The following is a 26,943-nucleotide window of genomic DNA, read 5'->3' on the forward strand; positions in this document are numbered from 1 at the left end:
AGAAAGACAACATAAAAAGAATAGGGTACAATTAAATTCATTTTCTCTCTGAATACATACTTACATCTTCATGCAGCTTTTCAACCAGCCATGCGCCGAAATAAGCAAACTGAAAGCTGCAAAAGCTGCAGCAGTGGAAATGTTATGTGTTAGGTCAAAAGGCAGTGGGGTGTGAATTCACTAATAGAGCCAAAAGAAAAAAAATTACTCAGCAGCTGCTGTTCAGTTCTAGGGGGAATATCTGCTTAGTGCCATGACAAGAGCAAATTCGGATTGAGAAGCACAAGTCATAACAGCAGCTTTACCTCTGGCCCACCAACCTTTCTTTCCGAGGGAAGGACAGAGGTTTTCTTCACCTGGTCATACACAAATTATATAAAATTCAGTAGCCTTGCAATGCAACAATGCTGCCAAAGATGGAAGAGGTATCCCCAGAGAACAGAAATATTGCCGTAATTATTAAAGAAAAAGTAAGATATGCCAGAAAGTGGAGTTATCCTTTATAAAAGGTTATCATAGGACAGTTCTTCTTATTTATTCTGTTATTCATTTAGAGGAGTAATATACAGAAGCATAGAGCTAAAGTGGCTCAACTACTCCCCACCAATCTAATTTATAAAAGTCCTTTCTTTAAAGTCCACAGAATGACATACCCATTTCCAACCAGCCCTGAGATGATTTCTGGAAGGTTTCTATTAAGATATAAGATATTTTCTGGAAATGGAGACTGATTCAAATTTACCAAACTTCATCCAAGAGAGCATTAAGTTACTTTTTCAAAGTAATTGAGCATCTTTTACTACTTCCACAGAGTCGAAAAGAAAACTTCTAGAAAATATGCAGTTATGGTTTACAGAGAGGGTTAACCAGGCAAGATAGCAACAAGGCAACAAGACTTTCTCCTGAAGTCTAGATTTATAGAAAGCAGAGTCACTGTCTCAGTTCAGGCCACATTATCTAGATAAAACTGATGTCCATTTACATCAGGGAATGGAGGCTGAAGAGGACAGTGAATAAAAACAACTGCATCCTATCACCCCCGGTAACTAGCTACCCATCATTCAAGAATTCTCCAGTCTTACTTGGTGAAACTGGTCTGACTCTACTTGGAGAATTCTTAGCCAATTTCAATCACATTTTGAAAAATATAAAAAGTACCCTTTGTGAGTCAACTTTTATCATCTTCTCCAGTTCCAGAAACTAAACAAAGTTGAATAGTTTACCATGAATTCTGAATATAAAGACAAGTTTTTTTTAAGTTATTAAGACATCAATACCTTTGTTGACTAGAATTGCTATTGCTATTGGTGAAAACCAGGCATATAATTTTAAAAATTATTATCATCACTCATTGAGTCATTGTGACTACTTATATAAATATTAACCTATATAGGCTAAAAATTAAGTAAAGAATTTTTAAATATATGCTTAAGGTAACTTTTAAGGTATCCATCACACAGATTCATTTAGTTAGATGTAGGATTTCTACAATAGGTAATGATAACAACACAAAAAAAGCAGCCTCTGAAACGTATCTCCAACTTCTTCTGTGACTATCTTACAAAACAACATGTTAAAAGTTTGATGCTGCTCATAAAGACGAATCGTCAATAATTTTTCTAAAATTGAAATACAATCATTAATATGTGGTGTTCTGCATTCTCTGGCTTAGAGACCTCCTTGATTTATTATATAATTGTGGTCAACCATTCCAGACATTTCTAAGTTGTACAAATGTTCAAATAAAGTTTTAAAAAAATGTTTATCCTGTTCCAATTTTGACCTTACTAAATTTAGTAAACTCTCTGGTCCTTGGAGGCACAGTTTGAACATAAAGTTCCACTGGCTTATGGTCAATTTGTAAACACACACTAGCCAGAAGGAGGCAGTTCTCAAGAGCCTAGTCATCTAATGGTAGCTCTATATGGCTCCTGTAATTCGACTGGGTAGCCCATATGACTTAAAAACAAGTGTTTGATTATGAATACCTTAAAGCTGCAATGAACTAGTGAGGAACCAAAGCTAAATTTCAGCTCTAAACTTACTTATTTTATTCACATACAGAACATTAATATACAATAACATTTATTTCATTCATTCTCACAAGTGGTCACATGGACAAAGTACTCACTCCTTCTCCTGTGGGAAGCTGCCCATTGATGTTAAGTGTTCGGAATGGGGAGTGAGTGGATAAGCGTTTATCCCATTCACTAGGCCGTGGTTCTGGTACAGATTCCATGAAGTTCTTTTTCAGCTCACTGATGCTGGCATGATGTTTTTTTATCTCTTCTTGACTTTTGTCTAAATCCTGTAGTTGAAAGGACAAAGATGCAAAATTATAAATACTCAGAGGAAAAAAACACATCACGGGAAGCCCACCAGACTATGGGCACTGGTAGAAAACACCACATCCAGGGCAGATGTTACTAATCCATAAATTGCATTTAAATTTTCAATATACGACATGGTATATTTGCTTGCCTTTCTTTCTTTCTTTCTTTCTTTTTTTTTAATGAGGTGCTTTTCTTGGAAGCAGTGAAGCATCATAACCCTACAGCTCTTAGCAGTTCTGTAACCCACAGACCTCACTCCTTAATTTTGCAACTTTTCTTCGCATTAGGACGCAGCACTAGATCTCCAACTCCTCATCCCAAGAGGGTAATCTCACAGCTCAATTAGCCTTGGCTTGATATGAACTGATTGAGGCTCAGCTCAGGCAGGATGGAGACAGCAATAGATAAGGAGCAACTATTAAACAAAGGACATGATAAAAGATGCAACTGCCACCAAAGCTGCTTCGCTTTGGTGAGTTGCAATCACACAGCATCCCTCTATTTCTACCTAGAGATAGTTTTGCTTCCTTATTACTAGGTGGATATTACTGGTTTTGATAAACAGGAACAGCCCTTTCTTGTTATAAGAATTTATTACTAGAATTTCTGGCTCAAGCCTTGAGAGCAAATTGTTACCACCTATGAAAAATCACTCAGGTGTGTAATATAATGGCTTTTTTTCTTTACCAATACTATTCATGCAAACTAAAAGACTTATGCCTTCCAGGACGCCTGGGTGGCTCAGTTGGTTGAGCGTCTGCCTTCAGCTCAGGTCATGATCCCAGGGTCCTGAGATCGATCCCTGAATCCAGCTCCCTGCTCAGTAGGGGTCTGCTTCTCCCTCTCCCTCTGTGTTCTCTCTCAAGTAAATAAAATCTTAAAAAAAAAAAAGCCTTATGCCTTCCAGCTACTGACAGCTTTACTTCATCCCTTAGTAGAATTCAAAATAGGGACCTTCTTCCAGTAACTTTCAATGGACTGGAAGGAATTTAACAAGAATTCATCAGAGACCTTATATATCTTCTCGACAATTTAAAATATCTCAACTGTTCTAGCATATTTGGATACTGGACAACTAGGTTTAATATCCCTTAAATGGGATATTCCAGGGAGAAAGGATCAAAACTTAGGTTAATAAAGCTAGAAATAACATTCAGGTTTATTTAACAGGAGGCATATAAAACTTTTAAAAGGTAGACTTGGCCAGAAATAAAATGGGAAATACAATTTAAAGACAAAAACTGAAATGTTCTTTGTCCAACATACTTCTCCAAAAAAGCTCAGAAGATCTATGCTTGAGATCAAAATATGTGGGAACCTGTCACTTGATGAATGCTAAAAATTCTGTGTTTATTATATATCACGGCAGCTCTGTATCCAAGAAAAGCATAATATTAAATATATCTTTTAAAATGCTGTGTAAATTTTGAGATTAGCCTTTCTTTCTTTCTTTTTCTTTTTCTTTCTTTCTTTCTTTCTCTCTCTCTCTCTTTCTTTTTCTTTCTTTCTTTCTTTCTTTTTCTCTCTCTCTCTCTTTCTTTCTTTCTTTCTCTTTCTTTCTCTGTGGGAAACCACCACATTTTGGGAAAAAAAACAAACTCATTTAAATAAAAATTTGTTTGAAAAATTTTTCTGGAGCAACGTATGCTTCAACTAAATAAAATTTTTTTCAAAAGCAATGTCAAAGGGAAAATAGCATAGGAAAAAGAATTGGTGAGGCACATGACATAATTTTGATTCTGGAGATATTCATTCAGAAAATTCACTTACTAGTCCATTCTTCTTATTTTTGCAAGACTAAACCATGTATATTTGCTTTGAGATCAAAGAGAAAACTAACCCAAAAAGGGCAATCCTATAGCTTCCCCATAAAATTACCTCTTGCTTGTTGGGATGAAATGTGAGTATAGCCCATGAATATGGGCTTCACCATGAGGAAACAACAGTGTGCACTTTTATTCTAGCTGAAAGCAAGAAAAGCATGTTTACTAGCTAAAGAAAAGCATGAACAAGCTTGGTCAAAGACTTAGTAGTAGGCTAAGCAACTGAGACCCACAAGGCATATAAGGCCCTGTGACCCAGCTCCTAACTGGAAATTAAATCTGCTTGGTCCAAGAACAACTTAACACATTTGGGAGAGTTATAAGTATGAATGGAGCAAAACAAAAATGAGCAAGAGATGCTATGGTAAAACCATAACTCTCTGGGTTAGCCTCTTAATATGAGAGTGGTGATTTGTTACTCTTCTTGCCTAGCTTTTGATTGGCTTGGAACCTGAGAAAAATAAATGTTTCAATAAAATCAGTAGCTTCTGAAGGAGCTTTCTCCATCCTTCTTAGCTGGCTCTGTTAGAAACCTGTGGGGGCACAGAGTAAAATTAAGATCTCAAAGGGACCTGTTCCAAATAGAATTTGTCATAGACACTTGCTACAGGTTCTCTCTGGGAGATGGAGGAGGAGGCGGTACATCTAAAAATGAACTCGACCTTATTTGGCCAGAACAAAGCATTAGTGGGGGCGGGGTAGGAGAGATGCTTTAAAAAAACAAAACAAAACAAAAAAACTCTACTAGAGTGACAGATAACTTGAGAGAACATCCTTATGGGGCGGGGGGGGGGGTGGAAGGGAGACAAAAATTTTTTTTTACTGTAACTAGAAAATGATGGTTAGCCAAATTACTTTAGCTGTTTTTAGGCTAGATACTTTTTGATACTTATCATCTTATAATTTTAGCAGCAGCCAAACCAAACCATTAAATATAAAATGTTCTCAAAAAGTAGTTAGTAGTTTTAATTTTCAAACACACACTTATTAAGAAATCCCCTCTTGTGGCTATCAATGCAATGCTGGGGGGAGAAAACACATCACACACAGGGACTCTGTGAGTCTCAGAAGCTATAACACACCTCATTGAACAAATGACAAATATATGATTGGTACTGCAGGTTCCAGTCAAAAGGAAGCACTAAAGGGGCGCTTGGGTGGCTCAGTCGTTGAGCATCTGCCTTCGGCTCGGGTCATGATCCCAGGGTCCTGGGATCGAGCCCCGTATCGGGGTCCCTGCTCAGCGGGAAGCCTGCTTCTCCCTCTCCCACTCCCCCCACTTGTGTTCCCTCTCTCGCTGTGTCTCACTCTGTCAAATAAATAAATAATATCTTAAAAAAAAAAAAAAAAGAACAAAAGGAAGCACTAAAGATGGACTAGTAAAGAAAAAGGCATGTTTGGGATTGGGAGATGTTACATTGCCAAGTACATCAACTGACCTCTGTAATTCTTCCTAATCCCAGAAGCAGAACCATTCACGTCTAGTTTTAGTTATGAGCTCAAGCAGAGATCTAGTTGCTGAGTTTGAAATGTCCTAGAGTCCAGCCTTAAAAAACCTCATGTTACATGAGGTAAGTGTACATAAAGCATTTAGTATTGTGCCCATCGTACAGTATGTGATTAATGAAGGCTGGCCATAATTTTTATTACTTTTATTAAAGTACCTTATACATAGCAAGCACTCAAAATACATGTTTTGACAAAAAGTAAGACATGGTTAAATAACTATTAGAGGCCGTTACGTTAAACCAGAGTTCTATCTAAAAAAGTTTCTTCAGATATCCAGTTTAATAATATTTAGCACATTTCTTATATGTTCATCTTTCAGGTCTCAGTTAATATGTTATCTCTCCAGAGAGAACTTCCCTGTCCATCTTATTCAGAGTAGATTTCCCTTCTTAGCACAGCATACTGCTTATTTCCTTCATAGCTTCTATAATAACTTGAAGTAATTTTATCGCTATTTTTTTTAACTGTTTACTGTCTCTCTCCTCCCTACTTCTATACATTGTTAAGTTTCCTGAAGGCAGGAACCATGTTTATCATCTTCCTCTGTATTTGTATTTATATGTCCTTCAAATTTAAGTTAAAATCCCCAGTATCAGAGTTATAGTCATTTCTTTTGGCTCTGTCTTGAGCAAAATCATAAGATAATCTGGTCAACTTTTATATAAGAGTCTTAGTGAGTTATAAACTAATGTAGTTTCAGTGTTTTCCACACAGGTAACTCCATGTTCTTTATTTTTTCCTCATAGAGTTCCCCTACTCTTCTAATTAGCTTCATATTTCCCTATCCAGTGTGGAGCCCCCCAAACTAGATAAGTATACTAATATAACTCTGGTAAAAAGCAAATTATTGTTGAATGTAATGAGAAAATGACCTTACAATTCCTATAATAGACAGTATGTTGCTATTTCTGAATGGAAAAAGTGTAATTTAATAAAGATAGATAGATAGACCCTAACTCAAATCCTAGCTTTACCAATTTACTGGCTTTGTGACCACAGACAAATTAAATTTCTCTAAGGTCAATTTTCTTATCTTTAAAATAATAATCTTATGGCCACAGATCTGTTTTTGTAATTAAACTATCTTATACCCTATTAACTACAGATTAAATACCAGGTCCCTTCTTTCCTTCCTGTATCTTTTTTCTTTCCTGACTGTCCTGTCATTTTTTGGTATTCCCCAATTTTCAACTCCATTTTGAATTGTGATCATTTCTCCTACTTTTCCACACTCTCTCAGTTCAGAAGATGAAAAATACAGTACAAATTTGATGCTTGGGACATATAGGAGTTTATACTCTTGGAAAGTTCAAGGAATTTTTGACAGTGATGTAGAATTTTCTACAAGTGGGTAAAACAATGGAACCGTGAGAAGCAGGGGTAGTCCCAATCATATATTTTTTAGGTAAGTATGACAGATGGAAACTAAAAAGAGTCAGAAGGAGAGATGGTTGCATATCTTCATGTTTACCAACATGCAAAAGCATTTTAAACCTAAAATTCTTTCATGCAATGGCATGCAAAACCAAACACAGCATAAAGAAAGGGATGATTGCAAAGAATGCAGAAGGTTATAGGCAACCAACTAAAATAAGCTTCAAGTTCATACAAACCTCCAACATTAAATTGCTATGTCTGATATAAATGTTTTCACCATCTAGTCTCTCTCTCTTTTTCTGTGAAAATGAAAGAGGGAAAAACAGAAAAGCATAAAAAATTAAAATTTTGTTCTTGCGGGAAAAAACTGCAAATTGGCAAACCAAAAAAATTAAATGTCCACAGCGCAGCATATGCCAACATGAAATGGTCACAAAACTACAAGGACACACACAGAACACATTACCACTAGAAAACAGATGACCCTACTCATGAATGATGGAAGAAAGTGATGACCTTATTTAAATAGACAGTGCTCCTGGCTTCATTGGCTTCTTACATAATAAGTTGTTTTATGCTCATTCTTGAAATTGAACTGTTTGAGGGTTATCTTAAAATACGTGACTTTAAGAAGCTTTGGAATTCCATGTTCCATGGCATGGAGAAATGCTTTAAAACATTATTTACCCTTTTGAGGTATATTTCATACTTAGTAAATACCACAGTATGTATATCTCTAATACTTTTCATAAGAAAGATCGAAGGGCACTTAATACATGATTAGTCAATATTCTCTTCAGTAAGAACTGATACATCCCACTCTATAGTTGGGAAGAATGGGCGCAGAGCAGCAAAACACACAGTTATTAACAAAACCAGGAGTTGCTGCTATGATGGTTTCCATAGTAAGTATGTATCAAATATTGTCCATGATTCCAAAAATATGGTGCCACTGAAATATTTCTTATAAAGTTCAAACATGAAGGGTAGGTTTGGTCTTCACTAGTTATTTCATTGTGTTTAAAAAGATATTTTCCTCCTGGGAATTTCAACAAATAGTATAGGATTATAATTTCTTTGGTATACCTATGTACGTGAGCGTATGCAAATATATATGTGCGCAAATATATATCTGCGATTTGAAAGTAATTTCTTATGAAGAGAAATCAATGAAAAGAATGGATCACTGTCTTTTTAGCACACTGTAGAAGTCAGCATGGGTGATGGTAATGCAGTTTTGTGAAAGTGAAAAATGGCTGACCTTCCTCATTCTTATCAGATCTTCAGTTTTTTCTGCAAGCTGCCATTATTAAAAAAAAAAAGAAAAATGATAAAATATTGGCTCATTGAAGTTTGTTTGAACCTTTATAATATTTTTTAAGGGAAGGGAGTTGGGGAGAAGAAAAAAATTGAGGAGGGAGGAGAAAAGGAACAAGCGGTCTGTTGGCACAAACCTGTGTTTGGTCACCATTTGAGGTGGGTACTGTGACCTCGATGTGGGTTTTTTCCACCTATATTTAAAAAATAAAGTGGTAAAAACATTTTAGATTAGTAGGTTTCTATGAGAAGCATTATTTCCAAATAAGCTGCATCTTTAAGCTGGTTGTGTAATCAACATGATGCAGTCTTATGGGGGTGTGGCAGGAAAGGACATTACTCTCAATGGTCATCTGTTAGTTCGCCATCATATTTTCAAGGCTGAAGAGGTAATATGGACAGCCACATGATCATAAGAGAAAATTAAGATAATTATTCCATCGATGAAGCAAACATTTTTACACTTAATTAACAAAAAAGTACTTATACAAAAAATAATTTGGGCTTAAATAAGGCATGTATTTTTGTTTCGGCTTTTTTTTATGATCTAGAAGTTCTTTAACATTTAAAAACAAATTTTCAAATGAAGATATCAAGGTAGGACATACATGACAAAAAGAAAATCTTTACAGTTAAAGCACACATATAATAAACCACATATGACACAAAGCAGGTAAATACAAAAAAAAAATTGTTAGTTGATCAATATATTTAAGGAGGCAGTTTCATCCTTGAGTTTATTAGACAACAAAACATCAAAATAAACTCAATCCAAATTGTTACTGATGCATGCAATTACTTCCAAGGCTGATTTATAAATAAGCACACATAGGGCTCAGCTGCAACATTCAGCACTCTGTCATCTCCTCTCCAGGGAGCTGGAGCCCATGTGTTTGGTGGATGAACAAGATTCATCCTTAACAGTAGGAAGAGAATAACTAAGGCCTCCTGCCTAGCTTTGAAATACCTTTAGTAATAGTCATTTTATACACCCAAAATGGAGTAAGTATAAATTTAAGAAACCCAGACTATTAAGAGGAGGCATTTTAGAGTGAGCAATGCCTAAACAGTAGGTATTTCAAAATTAGAAAACTTTTCATTAAGGATCAAGTCAATCACTTCCTATCATTAACTTCTTTATAGAACCCCACCAATCTGTGGTTTTGACACATTCTTTTTAATCACACTTGGCAGCATTACCTTGGAGTATAATGTCATTGTGCTATTTTCCCTAGGACAGAATGTAGAGAACATAACACCAAACTTTGTGATACTGTCAAATAAACCATAAGCACATCCAGCTACAGTACTTTTAACTACCAGGATAACTGACAATTTGGGTCATTTCTATTATGAATCCCATTATATTTGCTGTATGGTCATTAGCAAGTTATTTCCCCTCTCTAAGTTTTTTACTGATAAAGTGGAGATAATATATCCATAGAGTTGGGAATGTTTAGCAAATGGTAGTTTTAAATTATTTTGTAAAGCTTACATTAGTTATTTCAGTGAATAATGACCTGCTTTTTTCTAACAGCAAGAAATTGAGAGCCTCTACTTCAGTCTAAGAGTGGAGGCCAAGCAGCAAGGTGGTTGTGTCCCTTCGAGAACATTAAATAAGAACATAGGGGCAAGGTACTATTCCACACCCACAAAATAGGTCTTGTCAAATGACTCAAGATGCAAAAAGCTACCTCTATCTGGCACCAAATTCATGTTAGATAATGAAATTTATACAATGTTACAAGGTTATTTTACTACTACTATTGCTTTACATAATAACGATGGCTTCAGGTAAATTCCATAATTATTTTCTATTGCTACAAATAAAATCAACTCAGAGTCACCCTTAATTCTGTCACTACTATTATAGTAATAGGTTATCAGAGGTGATTTTCAGTCTGATCTCTACACAAGTATCTCAAAACATATATGTACACAGAATTAATCAGCAAGAAAACCACCTACTGGCACGTAAATGAGCATATACCAGGAAGTGATCTCTCCCCTCTGTCAAGGTCCCAAGAGCAACAGGAACCTAGTCCTGAAGATACCTCTGTCTGACCTATAGGCTAAAGAACAAGTATGGGGGCACCTGGGTGGCTCAGTTGGTTAAGCATCTGCCTTCAGCTCAGGTCATGATCCCAGGGTCCTGGGATTGAGCCCCCACGTTGGGCTCCCTGCTCAACAGGGAGCCTGCTTCTCCCTCTCCCTCTGCCCCCCAGTCATGCTTGCTCTCTCTCTCTCAAATAAATAAATAAAATCTTTAAAAAAAAAGAACAAGTATGTTAGCAGAACACCAAAGGAATCTTAGCCACTCAAAAAGATTCCTTTGCCAACTCCAGTAATCCAACACTTCCCACTTAGTACAACAAATGGAGGGATAGTCAAAAGTGCCAGATGAGATATTCTAACATTAAAAAACTAAGGTAGTCTAACCTTAAAAAGGCACTGTTAATACCGAACCTGATGGTCAATATCATACACATCTGGCTAGGTTAAAAAAAATACAAATATCCACCATTTGCTCAATTTTTTCTCTCTTTGGATTCAAGTTGGTCTCAAAGGACAGTAAAAACGGCATGTCATGTTCAACAGTTTTGGTTTTTTGGGTTTTTTTTTTTAAATACAGTCAAAACAAAGCCAAATTGGCCACTGCTCTACAGATGTTAACTAGATACTGAACCCGGTCCAAAAGAACAGGATTAATCCATCTGCCAAGATGAGAGCACTTACTAAGGTCTTACATGGTTTAAAAAAAAATTTTTTTTTGTTTTAAATTTCTTAACAGACATATAAAAATGTAATTTTTCTTTTAAAAACTGCCTCTATTAATTCCTGTTGTCAACAGTGATATTTGTATTTATGTCATTAAATCTGAACATCTCAACTCCATCACTGCTTAAATGTGTTTCAAAAGCTTATCAACACATAAAAGATCAGTCCAGTTACTGTTAGTCCTGGGAAATCTGCTAGTTGGTGATTTTTTTTTTTTTTAAAGATTTTATTTATTTATTTGAGAGAGAGAATGAGATAGAGAGAGCATGAGAGGGTCAGAGGGAGAAGCAGACTCCCTGCCGAGCAGGGAGCCCGATGTGGGACTCGATCCTGGGACTCCAGGATCATGACCTAAGCCGAAGGCAGTCGCTTAACCAACTGAGCCACCCAGGCGCCCTAATTGGTGATTTTTCAACAAGGTCAGTGACTGTGGGTACAATCAACTCAGAACTGTAAGCAACTCAGTGGCATAATCGCCCCTACATAAGGATCTTCACCTTTTTGTAAACAATTTGATTTGAACAACCACATGGATGTGCTTTATGTAATACTACCTGGGATATTCTCTAGGTATGTTGCACATATACTCATCTTAGGAAATCAAATTATATTTTAATTCTATTAGCAGAGCTTACTCTTAAAAAGGAATGTGGAGATTCCTTCTGGTTGAATAAAAATTATTTTTAAAAGCAGATGATCACAGTGTTAAAAACTCTTTTTTTTTAGATATAAGTTAGATAACAGTGTAGGTAGGTCACCTGAAAACTCAGATGGCTTAGTCTTCATGACATAATTCTATGAAAATATTTTACAGGTTCATGGGGAATACTTTCTTTTAGAAAGAGTAAAGAAGAAATAACTTTGTTAGAATTCTACAAGAATCAATGCTTTGAAAACCTTCCTGGCCAAGGAGTTAACATGTCTAAATCAGAAAGCGTTAACTGAATTTAAATAAAAAAATTTTTTAAAAATCGGAAAGTGAACTAGCCAGATATCTGGACTTACGGCATACCTTCCACGCTTCTGTGGGCTCTGGCTCAGCTTGCTCGGGCGGCACTTCTTCCTTTTGCTCTTCAACCTTCACTGTTTCCTTCTGTGCTTTAGAAACCTCTGTGTCCTCACTCTGAGCAATGGCTGGTGCAGAGGTGGGCCGGGGACTTCGATCTGAATCAACAGCTGCTGCTACATAAGAAAGGGAAAAGGAAAGATAAGTGAAGGCAAGAGTCACAATACTACTTCAGAGTCACCAGGTAAAATAATTGTGAATCCAGGACACAGTATCCAGCAGGCTATCATACAGAAAGTAAAGAATAAATCATTAGTGCTCTACCAGGTAACTGATGGCATTAAAAAAGCTAAAACAGAATAGCTAAACTATGCTATCATGTTCCATAAGGGGGCGGAGGGGATCAAAATAAGAAAAGAAATTAAAAACTCTTTTTATTAAAAAGTTAGCAAGATTGTTTAACCTTGTACTCTGTTAGTTTTAAGAACCTGCAATGTAGTCTATGGAGAAAAAAAAAGAGGTTAATTAAGTCTGACTTCTTTCATGAAGCCATATTGACACACAGATCCATTTATATATAGGTGATTTTAGGAACCTAAAAAATATGTTCTAGGAAAAAAGGATCAAGTCTGATTTCTTCCAAGAAGCCTGCTTGGAATGATTACAAAATAACTTGATAAACCGGTCTTGTAAGATATGCACACTTTTTGATGCTTAAAGGCAAACCTTTGAACCAGATACTTGCCCTTTTAACAAGTCATTTGATTAAAATAATATGAATTCAAAACCTTTGGCCTTTAGTCCTTTAAAAAAAAAAAAAACTTTTTTGAGTTCTCTCCTACCTTCTCTCAGAATCTTATAATTTGTATTACAGTCCCTCTTCTCTAACATATCTAGGGCAGTGGTTCTCAACCAGGAGTGATTTTGTCCCTCAGACAATATTTGGGAATGTCTGGAGACGTTTTTGATTGCTACAACAGGGGAGAGAAGTAGGAGGAGTACTGGCCAAGGTTGCTGAGATTAAGAAACCTTGACTTAGGGAAAAGGCTGTATATAGACTGTTCTAGAGACAATATGCAATATAGGCTTATGACAAAAGCTTGATCTTTTCAGAGTTAATAATTCACATATACATACTTTATAGTAACCTCACTTATCTGGCAGTGTCTGGGAATGCAGTGTGTCTCCACATGATTTGTTTATTTATTTTTAAGTAGGGTCCACACCCAGCATGGAGCCCAACTCAGGGCTTGAACTCACGACCCTGAGATCAAGACCTGAGATGAGATCTAGTTGGATGCTTAACCAACTGAGCCACCCACATGCCCCTCCATGTGATTTAATATTTCCGATGACAGATCATTATCCTTTCATGTACTGAGATTTTTAAATTTTAATTATTTTGGCATGGAAATCCTTACAACTTTTATTGTATGCTTTCCTGCCTTCTTAAACTGAATATACTGAATTTTTTTTAAAAAGATTTTATTTATTTATTCTTTCTTTCTTTTTTTTTTTGAGAGAACATGCCCGAGTCGGGGGAGGGGCAGAGGGAGAGAGAGAGAATCTTAAGCAGGCGCCATGCCCAGCCCAAAGCCACGCTCCATCTCACAACCCTGAGATCATAACCTAAACTGAAATCAAGAGTCTGACGCTTAACTGACTGAACCACTGAGGCAATTCTGAATTAGTAGTAAATATTAGCTAAAACAAAGGAATTCCATGAATCAGAACAGATAAAAAATTGGAATTCACAACTACTTCGTACATACAACTCCAAGAAAAAAATGCTTGTTACCCAGTAATGATCTCCAGTGAAAGAAATCATTCCTCAAAGGATACACAGGAAAAACAGGAGAAACACAGGAATCATCTATCTTCCAGTGAAAATTCTGTGGCCTCTTGCAAGTCCTTGCTTCTCATGGGTGCTCTAAGCTACTCAATGCAAGAATGGCAGATGGCAGACCAAATCTAACAACACAGGGGAATGTGACAAAATATTTTGCTCACAGTTGTGTTAAACTATCATTATACATGTGTATTCACACCTCCTCTCAAAGAATTAATTCAACTCTGCCTGGCATCATAGAAACATAGCCCATGCTTTCACCATGTGTTATTTTGCCACTTGCATTTGGTTTTAATCCAATACTAATACTGCAGAGCCAAATGATTTATGTCTTCGGTATTCGTAGCCCTGGCAATCTGTACTTCTGTGGAAAAGTGGGTATAACTGTGGAAACTGGCAGTTAGAAAGAGAGGCATAAAGTTTCACCATTTTTAAAATGTAGAAGGTATTAATTCTATAGAAGAGTTAGGGAATGCATACTCAATGGATATAAAAATACTTTATAAACCCGAAATATTAAAACTTTTAATGTCATACCTCTAAGTCTTTGTGTTTTTTTGTTATGGGTTAATATTTCAATAGTATGTTGGGAAAAAATTAATTATGCACACACTGATAGGCAATTCAAGTGAAAGATTTCACCTGGGAGCCCTAGGGAGAAGCAAATTTCTTTCCTTTTCTCAGTAAGAAGACTACAAGGTATGGATCACAGCAGAAAATCATATTAGTGTTGTTGTTGTTTTTAAACATCTTTATTGAGATATAATTCACATACCATATAATTCTCCCATTTTGATTGTATAACTCAATGCTTTTCTGTATATTTTTTGGGGGTAGTGATTGTTTTTTAAGATGTTTTGGCTCTTCAGTTTTGTGAATTTATTTGTTAGCTATTACAAGATTTAGGTACACATATAGAGAATGCTTAAACTTTTAAAAAATCAATTATTTCCCAATTCTGAATGTCTAGACAAAGAAGAGTGCTGTGATAATCTTACGGACCCATTAATTCCAGTATTATATTGCTCTTGTCTAAAAATAAAAGAAACTTTAAGACAGTTATATATTAGAGCAGTGAAGAGTAAAACTCAAAACCATCATACTGAGTAAAAGGAGACTTAAATTTTATGTCTAGCCCTGTAACTTACTAGCACAATCTCTGCTAGTGTGGTATGGGCACAACAGGTATGTAGTGGATCAGTGGTTCCATTATCAGAGGGCCCACACGAATCAACTGCAGATCTTGAAAAACAAAAACAAAAAAAACCCAGCTGATGCTCAGGTCCACCACAGACAGATGAGGTATCTAAAAGTGAAGCTTGGGTATTTGTTTTGTTTTAAAGCTCCAAAGATGATATGGGTGTATTCCCCTGGCAAGAAGCACTACAACCGCTATTCACCAAGCAGATGAACTGTCTAGTTGTGTGACCCTAACAAGTTATATAATTTTTTTGTGCCCCAGTTTCCTCATGATTAAACCAAGAATTCCTAAATGCTTCTTGTTCATTAGGTTGTTGGTACTAAATAGGAATATACAGAAATGGTTTGAAAAGCAAAAAGTGCAACGAAAATATAAGCTGAAAAATCTTTGTCATCATTATTAGCTATCCTTGTGACTTACCACTCTAACGTATAAACTGGGATCTGAAGAACCAGTTTTAGCGTCTCAGCTGGTGAAGCAGATGCTCTGAGCAGCAGATAGAACACAAAAGGGAGTGTTCATTTGTATCATTAAAATGAGGGCGTTTATAAAACAATTCTTGTAAAAGTTTCCTAATATACCATCTCTAGCTTAGAGGCTTATATTTTATATATTTATATAAATATATATATATAAAGAGGAGGGCCTAACAGGGAAAAGTCTCTTTCTTAAGATGAATAGAGAAGGATCTAGGAAAAGGAGGGAAAAACAGTTTCCATAGACCTGTTTCTAATTCTTGTACTGAGAAGACAGCACACAGAGAAAAAGAAGACATTTGGAAACAAAACTAAAAAATATTGTCCTATTCAGTTTATTTGTAATTCAGAGACTTAAAAGATAGTACCACACGTAAAATACTTAGAACAGTGCCTGAACATACTAAGTGCTCAACGAATATTAATATTTTTTATTCTTCCTCTTCTAGAAAAAAAAAGTCATCATGGTGAAGAGTAAAAAACATGGGTCTGAGAGAACAGTCGTAGACTCTTCTAGTTTTGTTGCTATGTGACCTTAGGCAAGTCACTTAAATTCTAAGATTAGGTTGTAAGAAATAATGAACAGCAATGGGTATCCATTTCAAGAAATGAAAAACAGTAGTTCAGTAAAAGTAGAAAGAAAATAATGAAGATATTAGCTGGCATAAATTAAAATATATATAATATAAGAAAACAAAAAAACCCCCAAAAGTTGGTTCTTTGAAGATATTAATAAAATTAACAGATCTGTAGCAAGATTATTCAAGAAAAAAAGAAGCACAGCTTACCAATATCAGGAACACAAAAGGAGACATTGCTATAGTTCTTAGAGATATTAAAAAGATACCCAATGTTATGTGAATAAATTTAAAAATTTAGATGGAGGGGCACACTGGTTAAGCGTCCAACTCTTGGTTTCGGCTTGGGTTGTGAGATCAAGCCCAGCGTCAGCTCTGCACTTGGCATGGAGTCTACTTAGGGCTCTCTCTCCCTCTCCCTCTGCCCCTCCCCCTGCTCCCTCTCTCTCTCTAAAATAGATAAATAAATCTTTTTAAAAATTTTAGATGGAATAGACATTTCCTGGAAAAGCACAATTACCAAAACTGAAACAAAAACTAGAACGTCTTAATAGTCCTTTATCTAATAAAGACATTGAATCTGAAAGTAAGGAACTCCCCCACAACGAGATCCCTAGGACCAGATGGCTTTATCAGTGAATTCTTCCACACACTGAGGAAAAAATAACACCAATCTTACACAAACTCTTCCAGAAAACAAAAAAAGAGGGAATCCTCCTCAATTTATTTTATGAGGCCAGCGTACACTTGATAACTAAAACCTGACAACATTACAAGAAAGGAAAATAACAGGCCTATCTCTCTTACGAAAATAGTTGGGGGCACCTGGGTGGCTCAGTCGTTAAGCGTCTGTCTTCGGCTCAGGTCATGATCCCAGGGTCCTGGGATTGAGCCCCATATCGGGCTCCCTGCTCAGCGGGAAGCCTGCTTCTCCCTCTCCCACTCACCCTGCTTGTGTTCCCTCTCTGTGTTTCTGTCAAAAAATTTAAAAAAATAAAACCTTAAAAAAAGAAAGAAAGAAAATAGTTGCCAAAAACTCTAAAATAATACACAAGAAAAACATTATAATCAAATTGTGTTTACTCCGAGGATGCAAAGTTGGTTTAAGGACTGAAGGTCAATCAATGTAATCCACCACATAATATAAAAAGGGAGAAAAATCATATTATTATAGCTGACCCTTGAACAGCGCTGGGCTTAGGGGTGCCAACTCCCTCTCATAGTTGAAAATCTGTATTTAACTTCTGACTCCCCAAAAACTTAACTCCTAATAGCCTATTGTTGGCTGGAAGCCTTCCTAAAAACACAAACCATCAATAAACACATTATTTTGTATGTTAGGTATATTATATACTATATTCTTACAATAAACTAGAGAAAAGAAAATATTAAGATAATCATAAGGAAAAGAAAATACACTGATAGTATTATGTTGTATTTACCAAAAATCATCTGCCTATAAATGTACCCATACAGTTGAAAACCATGTTGTTCAAAAGTCAACTATATATCAATGAATTAAAAAGCACTTGATAAGTCACCATTTATTTATTTATTTATTTATTTTTAAAGATTTTATTTATTTATTTTGACAGAGAGAGACACAGCGGAAGAGGGAACACAAGCAGGGGGAGTGGGAGAGGGAGAAGCAGGCTTCCCGCCGAGCAGGGAGCCCGATGCGGGGCTCGATCCCAGGACCCTGGGATCATGACCTGAGCCGAAGGCAGACGCTTAACGACAGCCACCCGGGCGCCCCAAGTCACCATTCATTTATGATAGAAACTTAGGAAACTAGGAATAAGAGAAAACTTCCTTAACTGATAAAAGGTAGCTAACAAAACCTAGAATAAACATCACACTTAGTTATGAAATACTGACGGTTTGTCCCTGAGACTGGGAGTGAGACAAGTATAAAGAACTCCTACAGCACTGCATATTATATAAGACTGATGGATCACAGACCTGTACCTCTGAAACCAATAATACATTATATGTTAATTAACTGAATTTAAATTTAAAAAAATTTTAAAAAGAACTCCTACAAACTAATAAGACAGACAACACAATAAAAATATGAGCAAAAGTTTGGAACAGGCACTTCAGAAACGATGATATGCAAATGACCTACAAACTATGAAAAGGTACTCAACTTCATTAGTCTTCAGGATTTGAATGAAGGTTTGAAAAATAAAGCAACAAAAAAAAAGAAGTACTTTTCTCCCACGTAGAAGAAATTAAAGAGAGGGACAAGAGCTGAAATAGGATATTCTAATGCACTTAAAACACCCAATGGCAAGTGGAACATAAGATCCTGCTCACATTCAGCTGACAGGAAAAATATAATCTTATTTTCAACATTTATTTATTAAGCATTTACAGTGTAACAAGAATTATGATAATTATCAAGACCAGTAAAGATCATGCATCTTTTAAAAAAAATCCTCAGAATGTAAAGATAGGAAGAAGGCATCCTGGAATATATGAAGGTAAAAAGGGACTGATCTGGGTACCAGAAAACGTACAGGATTCTTTTTTATTTTTTTAAGATTTTATTTATTTATTTTGAGAGAGAGAGGGGGAGGAGCATGAGCATTCGAGTGGGGCGGGAGGGGGCAGCAAAGGGAGATGGAGAAGCAGACTTGCCACTGAGCAGAGAGCCCAACGTGAGGCTCTATCCCAGGACCCCGGGATCATGACCTGAGCCCAAGGCAGATGGTTAACTGACTGAGCTACCCAGGCGCCCCAACATATAGGATTCTATCCTAAGTTTGTACTGACAGACTATGTTAACCCTGGACAAACTTTTTTTAGGCTTTAGGTTTCACTTCTATAAAATTAGGTGGCTGGAATAAATGATTTCCAAAAATTTTTTTGAAGTTCCCAAACTCTGTGATACTAATGGTAAAGCCACCAAAGCTATCTTTCCTTGGAATGTCTTACATGCTTTTGTTTTAGAATCTCAACCATTACCACAGCATTTTGAAGACATCCCCACCCCCCCACCCCCGAGGCATAGAGTGTAATTTAATAAGAACTGCTAATATTGGTCAATAGAGACAACAAGATTTTTTAATGTCTTGAATTGTGACATTTCTACAGCTAGAAAAAGACAGACAGTCGGGATATAATTTCTAAAAGTAATATAAGTCTCTCCATAAGTAAAGCTTTCTAATTTGTTTAAGATACCAAAGCTCATTAGCACTTGAATCTTTGGTTATCTTTGCTATTAGAAAGGACACATCAGGCATAGTATCTAAATAATGAAGAATTTCTATTTAGTGGAAAAAGCCATGGGATATGGTATCAGACAAATATAGGTCTAGCTTTGCAACTTACTATCTGTGAGATATATTGAACAAGTCACTTAAACTTTCCAACCTCAGTTTCTCACTGAAAATTGTGGATAAAAACAATAAAAATAATAGCTCCCCAAACCCAAGGTAAGCTGAAAGTAGGATGCTTTACTGGACAAGGAAGGAGATGCCTGATCATGTTATATAAATATGGCAGACATGAGGATTGAGTGATCATATCTAAAATTTACCTTGTCCAAAACAGAAGTCTTGATTTTCCATACCCCCAACTGTGCCTCTCTCTCAGACTTTCCCATTGTACTAAATGATCAAGCCTAGGAATAAACCCTGATTTTCTTTTCCATACCATCTCCAACACTTAATTTATCAGTAATTCTGTCAGGCCTACCTCCAAAATGTCTTTTTTTTTTTTTTTAAAGATTTTATTTATTTATTTATTTGGCAGAGAGAGAGAGAGTGCATGCACACAAGCGGGGAGGGGGGTGGCAGGCAGAGCAGGCAGAGGGAGAGGGAGAAGCAGGCTCCCTGCTGAGCAAGGAGCTCGATGCGGGACTCGATCCCAGGACCCTGGGATCATGACCTGAGCCAAAGGCAGACACTTAACCCACCCAGGCGTCCCCAAAATGTATTTCTGACTAGTTTCCCCTGTCTTCATTGCCAATACTCAAGTCCCAGCTGTCATCACCTCTCACCCAGATCCTGCAACAGACTTCACCATGCTTCTGCTTTACTCCCCCTTCAGTGGAGCATTCACCCAGCAGTCAGGGTGGTCTTTTAAAAATGGAAATCAGATCATATCACTCCCTCTAACCGCTTTCCACTGCAACCAAAATAAAATCTAAATTCTTTAGATGGCCTGCAAGGCCTTATACAATCTGGCCCCTCCCACTTCTCTGACCTCACTCATTCTATTTATTTATTTATTTTGCCCCTTTCCCCGTTCACTAGGATCAAGACCTGTGCTACCCAACACGGGAGCTACCAGCCACATATGGCTATTTAAATTTAAGTTGAATTAAAATTCAATTCCTTAGTTACATAGCCACATTTCATGTTCATAATTGGTCACATGTGGCCATAGGCTACCAAATTGGACATCACCAAACAGATTTCCATCAGAACACAAAGTTCTCCGGGACGGCACTGATCTAGACCCATGCCAAGCTCATTCCTACCTCCAGGTCATTGTACCTGCTACTCCCCCTTTGAGAATGTTCTTCCCCGGATGCTGGGATGGCTAACTCCTTCTCATAATTCAGGTCTCAGTTCAAACAAAGCTCCTCAGAGGGGCCTTCTAAATTTAGATATAGACCACTCAATCTCAAACAGTTCGCTGGTCTCCCCCATCCCCAGACACTCTTTACCCATCACTGTTTTATTTTCTTCATAGTACTTATTACTATCTGAAACTGTTTTGTTTTGTAACTGTTTACCCATAGAACGTAAGCCCTGCAAGGGCAGAGACCATGTTTGTATGTTCACAGCTGTCTCGCCAGTGACTAGAACAAAACTTGACATGTAGGAAAGGTAAAGTAAGTTGTTGAACAAAGGAATAAGTGAGTAAGTATCGGAAAGAACATGGATTTTGGAGTTAAACCAACCTGCACTCCAATCCACTTATCAGCTATCATATCTTAAGAAAACTTATTTAATCTTTGAGCCAAATTCCTAGTGTCTTCATGATGATTGAGTAAGACAAAGCCTGTAATCTGCCTTGTCCTCTTACTATTAAAGCATCCCCTTCAAACTCAGGACAGTAGAGAAACATCAGAAAGACAGAAGCATGACTTGCAAAACGGAAGCACAAAAGTTCCACTCCTTGGGTAATCTCTTTTCCAAGTGTGGCTGACCCATTCTGGATTCCTCTTAAACTGAGCGAGGTAGCTCTGTTAATGCAACAAACCAAAATATGGCAGCATAATTCTGGATGATACAAAACAAAATAATAATGCTGTGGCCAGAATATTAACAATATCTTAATAATAACTACTATTTTGGGGTCACTTATTAAGTGTTAGCCATTGTGCTAAGCACCATATATACATCATCTGATTTATTCCTCACGAAAACTCTTTGAGGTATTATTATATTATCACCATGCCCATTTTATAAATGAGAAAACCAAGGCACAGAGATTAAGTAACTTGCCCAAGAAGACAGATCATAAATGCAGGAGTTGAGGTGGACCCAGGTCTATCTGAGGGTAGAAACCAAACCTTTAACTTCTGTAACATGCAGTTTCCTTTTTCAGTAGATAGCATAGAGCTGGGCCCTGATGACTCCCTAATAAATATAATCAACAATACTCTGTTTTGGTTACTGCCTTCTGAAATTTTATTTATTAGCCACCTTTGTTGTTTAAGTGGCATAAAGAACTGAGTATGGCTTTATTACTTCATTTCAGGAATACTCTCAAATCCTTGAGACTAGGAAAAATTCAGAAAGATCTTCTGTTGGTACACACAATCATGAAAATTATCTATTTCCTCTCTATTTTATTTAAACAAAATTTAGAGACTCCAATAACACAACTGCTTTTTCTGTCTCTAATTGCCACAGGGCAAATAATCTAAACTTTTTAAATGAATGCTCTAGTGAGCCAGACCCTTTTCCTCTTTCCTACTTGAAAAAACTACTCTTTAAAAACATTTAAGAGTAGGTTTTAGTTCAGTATACGACATTAGGTTGTCACGCTGTGGTAGAGATTCTGCATTTGAATTCTGATTCTAGTGGTGTTCATCTACTACTACCTAGCAGCAGAACCTTGATCTAGTTACTACTCTCTCAGAACCTCAGTTCTACTTTTCTTAAGATTCCACTGAAACAATTAGTAAGATCCATTTCATTTACCACTGAGATTCTTTAATTTGGCTCCCTTATAGACAACTGAACTTCTTTTATCTTTCCCTAATGAGTTAGGATCACAAGAAATCATTAATACTCAATACAAACCTCCATCAAGGCTCCGGGATGCCCGTTTGCTTGCTGTACGCTCAAAGTGTGGGGCAGGCCTGTCAATCAGGGCACTAGCTTGCCTGGTCTGCGCCTGAGTCCGGCCACTGTATCGAAATTTGGATCCCAGTGCAAGAAATTTGCTTTTAGGAAGGGTGTCTGTAGATGTCAGTCTAGGGTGGAAAAACAAAATTGTATGTATTATCTCACTCTAATGAGACTGGGAGAGTAAAGACAAAAATCATGAATTAATCTCGTTTCCTTATAGTTACTAAGACAGAGTTCCAATCAAACGATCATTATTTTAATTCTACATCATTTCTCAAAGCAACATGTATAATTTAATTATGGCCTATATTAATAATATCATCATATATCCCTATAGATAGGGCCTTATGGTTTTCAAAATGCTTTTATAGCACTGTAATATTTTCATTACATCCATGTAATATTTTCATCATTTTACAGATATAAGAAACTGAACTTCCAAAAAGAAGTTAATGCCTTAAGATCACATAGCCGAGATTGGGCAATAACAGGGTCCAAGCCCAAAGCACTTTTTCCACTCTATTAAAATAATTTTGTCAAACGCACTCCAAACTCAATTAGTGCCTGTTAACCTATTTAATTGGTTATTTGGTGTATTTATCGCAGTTAGGAACCCCGTCTTCTTTCTGTGCTATACCCTGTAATCTCTTTTGCCACAGCATTTACCGCACTGACCTGAAACAATCTATGTGCTGGTCTCCACTACAAGGCTGTGGGCTCTCTATGGGTAAAGGATAAAGACTATGATTTATTTACCTTTGTGTTTTCACTCCTGGCATAGTGCCTGGCATGAATTTGCCACTGAGTAAATGTTTGCTGAATAAATACATCAATTGCTACATCGAACACTACCAAAAAGAGAGTACTTTTTCCCTTTGGGATAGTTTATTTTAATTCAGTAAATATTTACTTTCTTTTGTGTGATGAAGCATCAGATATTAATATATTCTCTTATTTTGATAAAACAGATTCAAACATGCTGTCCTACAAGTAAATATTTTGGGCTGTGGTTGAAATCTCTACCATACATATTAAACATTCAAAAAACTCTTTCTCACCTGTACTCTTTTAGTTTTTTTAAAGATTTATTTATTTATTTATTTATTTATTTATTTATTTATTTGAGAGAGAGAGAGAGAGAGAGTGCAAGCACGCATAAGCGGAAGGAGGGGCAGAGGAAGAGAATCTTAAGAAGACTCCTGCTGAGTGTGGAGCCCGCCATAGGACTCAATCCCACAACCCATGAGATCATGACCTGAGCCTAAACCAAGAGCTGGATGCTCAACTGACCGAGCCACACAGGCACCCCACCCTTACCCTTTTTAAAAACTCTATTTTCTTGGTTTGATTTTAAAGACGAGGATGATAAAAACATAAAGAAATATATCAATGCCAAAAATTAAGATTCCTTAATTGGTTATGAAGTATACCTTCATGTTTATTCTGAAATGATAATTTTTTTTAAAGATTTTATTTATTTGTCAGAGAGAGAGAGAGAGCACAAGCAGGGAGAGCGGCAGGCAGAGGGAGAGGGAGAAGCAGGCTCCCCGCAGAGCAGGGAGCCCATTATGGGACTCAATCCCAGGACCCTGGGATCATGACCTGAGCCAAATGCAGTCACTTAACTGACTGAGCCACCCAGGCGCCCCGAAATGAGAATTAAAATGTTCTTTTCCCTGAGTTTTCTTCCTGTCTACTGTGCTATCGTGCTAAATGTGATATGAAAACACAAACAGAAATAAAAGATATTATGAGAAAAAGATATTATGGTCATCTCTCTTGAGAGCCATTCATAAAGAGTCAAGTTTATTTACAAATGACATGGCATGAGATCTGGGATTTGCTTCAAAATATTCTGGGAAGGAGTGGGAAGTAATGGGTAAGGATATAGACGAAACAAGATTGGCCTTGGGGTGATAATATTGAAGGTGGGTGTAGGTACAAGGGTAGTTCATTATACTACTTTCTTTACTGTGACCATGTATGCAATTTACAATAATAAAGAAAATTTTCTTTAAAAGGCAAGCTGACAGCAACTAGCTGGTTCTCCTTTCAGTGCCAGTGATTACTTGTCTAAAGTCTGTCTTCTCTGCTAGATTGATTATTCCCTCGGGACAGGGACTAGAACTATCTTGTGGTATACTCTCAATGCCTACTACAGTGCGTACACAAAGGGTAAGCACTAAAAAAATGTTTGGTAAGTGAATACAAAGGATTAATGATGTGGCCTCTTGAAAAGCTGAGCAGATGAAACTTCCTCCTATTTTCTGATTATCTGATACAATTGGGCTTCAAAGATGGCTCTCTGTGCCTCTTTTCGGGGGTTGATTAGAGCCTAGATAACGATCAGCTTCCTACCTTTCACCTTCTAATCTAACAGCCCCACAGAAAGTAGGTAAGCAATGCTTTAAGAAATTCCATGTGGAGGTAAGTCAGGGTATTTCCCCCCACAGACTAATTTTAGCTCCAGTTAGGATGATCACAGAGCCCCTAGTAAACACAGATTCCTTTTCCTCCCTTCTATTCTCCTTCTACCACACACAGAAAGGGGTCTGGGAATGTTAAGGAATATTTTTCAACCCAAGGGAGGAGAACTGGATTTATTTTGTCTTGCTTAAGATGATCTCACCTGAGCTAAATAAAAGAATGCCAGCCATACAAAGAAGGGAATTTCAATAGCAGGTTTAAAATAGAAACATGCATAAATAATTTATCCTTGAAAAATACTTAAGTGAGAACAATACCTGAAAAACGTGTGATGCTCTACACAGACTTTCCATAATTTCTTAGCTGCTCGGTAACTGGGAAGTTTGAATCCAATGGTACTCTCATATTGTTCTTGCTATAAAAATGCGAATAAACATGAAACATGATTATTTGACTAAAGTGATCCAGTACCAGAGAAATATGGTGTTACAGAAGAGGACATTATAAATGAAAAGAATGTTACTACTAGTCTAAGAAATTGAAATTTTTCAGTTGAAATTGAAAATTTTCATTTGAAATTTTTTCCTACTTACCAGAAGAGATCTACTCACTTAAGGTGGCTTTTTCCACAGCAGAGAAGCCAGGGAATGCATCTTATATTATTCATGCATTTTATTTTGTTCAGAACCCACTCCCCCCTTCAGACACTGTACATTTTTCTGAGACATAATTAAGCGACCTTTTGACTGTCCGGACATTACTCTTCCTTGGTTACTGTCTACATTTGGGATACTTGACTACAATATGATTAGGGAATGGGAAAACATGATTCCTCCAATCAATCAATATTATTATGCAATTGTTTTTAGTAATAGGAGCTAAAGATTTTGGCTCAAACTAGATTCCCAAATTATTAAATGTTTTCTCTTTTCTTCCCTTGACTGACCATTATTTATCTGGAGACCTCTTTGACTGAAGCAAATCATAACCTGCCAAGGATACGAGAAACACTGTCCTGCTAGTCTTTTGCCTCTTTGTTTCTACCTTAAGCATACAAGAGAGAAAAGAAACTGACATTTATATTTAGTGCCTACTATTGCCAGTAATACTATGATTAGATAGTATCATCTATATTTTTACACATGAAGAAACTAAGATCAGAGAAGTTATTTGCTCAGTCTCATAGCTATCAAGTGGCAGAACCAGATTTTCATGGTTTCTACTATATCATGCTACTGCTATATCATCCTCTGTAGACATAACACTTCACATCTCAAAATCCTTTTGTTGTTCCTAATTGCTTTCTTCAATAAGAATTCTATGTTTTAGGGGTGCCTGGGTGGCTCAGTCGTTAAGCGTCTGCCTTCGGCTCAGGTCATGATCCCAGGGTCCTGGGATCGAGCCCCACATCAGGCTCCCTGGTCAGGCGGAAAGCCTGCTTCTCCCTCTCCCACTCCCCCCTGCTTGTGTTCCTGCTCTCACTATCTCTCTCTGTCAAATAAATAAATAAAATCTTAAAAAAAAAAAAGAATTCTATGTTTTAGTATGTATCATATAGTTGACTTTCAAAAGACACAAGGACTTCCTTTATCCTATTTATTTGTGTGTGTGTGTATAAATTTTCTGCCTTCCCACATTAAAATGTAAGATTGGTTAGGGATGAACTCTTTTATTCACTATTATATTCCTAGACCCAAGAATAGTGCCTGGCACAAAGAAAGCCCTCAATCAATAAATATTTGGTGACTGAATGCCTCTTAGATTTGAAACTTTTGAGGGAAGACATTGACTCCTCTTTGCTAGGCACAGGTAAATAATGATGGTATTAAATAAATGCTTCATTGGGCTTAACCAAGATTTTTAAGGCTGCACATCCAGTATTTCCACGCTAAAATAACAAGCCATTTTCCACCAGCAGATGGTGATACACACACAAAAAAAGCCATATACATTAG

General features: G+C 36.7%; 1 protein-coding gene across 12 annotated transcripts in view; it reads right to left on the minus strand.

Annotated features, from left to right (window-relative positions):
• EPB41 (erythrocyte membrane protein band 4.1) overlaps window positions 1-26,943 on the minus strand; it is a 195,453-nt gene that overhangs the window by 38,491 nt on the left and 130,019 nt on the right. For 5 of the 12 annotated variants that reach the window (XM_032389745.1, XM_032389666.1, XM_032389683.1 and 2 more), the window contains exons 10-16: window positions 25,306-25,403; window positions 22,514-22,686; window positions 12,150-12,319; window positions 8,497-8,553; window positions 8,304-8,342; window positions 7,279-7,341; window positions 2,132-2,308 (exon numbers count right to left, since the gene is read on the minus strand). In XM_032389745.1, the coding sequence (XP_032245636.1) occupies window positions 2,132-2,308; window positions 7,279-7,341; window positions 8,304-8,342; window positions 8,497-8,553; window positions 12,150-12,319; window positions 22,514-22,686; window positions 25,306-25,403 (777 nt within the window). Of the gene's footprint in view, window positions 1-305; window positions 357-2,131; window positions 2,309-7,278; window positions 7,342-8,303; window positions 8,343-8,496; window positions 8,554-12,149; window positions 12,320-22,513; window positions 22,687-25,305; window positions 25,404-26,943 lie in introns of all 12 variants that reach the window. The other 7 variants (XM_032389715.1, XM_032389729.1, XM_032389705.1 and 4 more) reach the window with 5 other exon arrangements.

Source organism: Phoca vitulina, unplaced genomic scaffold, assembly GCF_004348235.1.
Source record: "Phoca vitulina isolate PV1807 unplaced genomic scaffold, GSC_HSeal_1.0 scaffold2, whole genome shotgun sequence".
Lineage (NCBI taxonomy): Eukaryota > Metazoa > Chordata > Mammalia > Carnivora > Phocidae > Phoca > Phoca vitulina.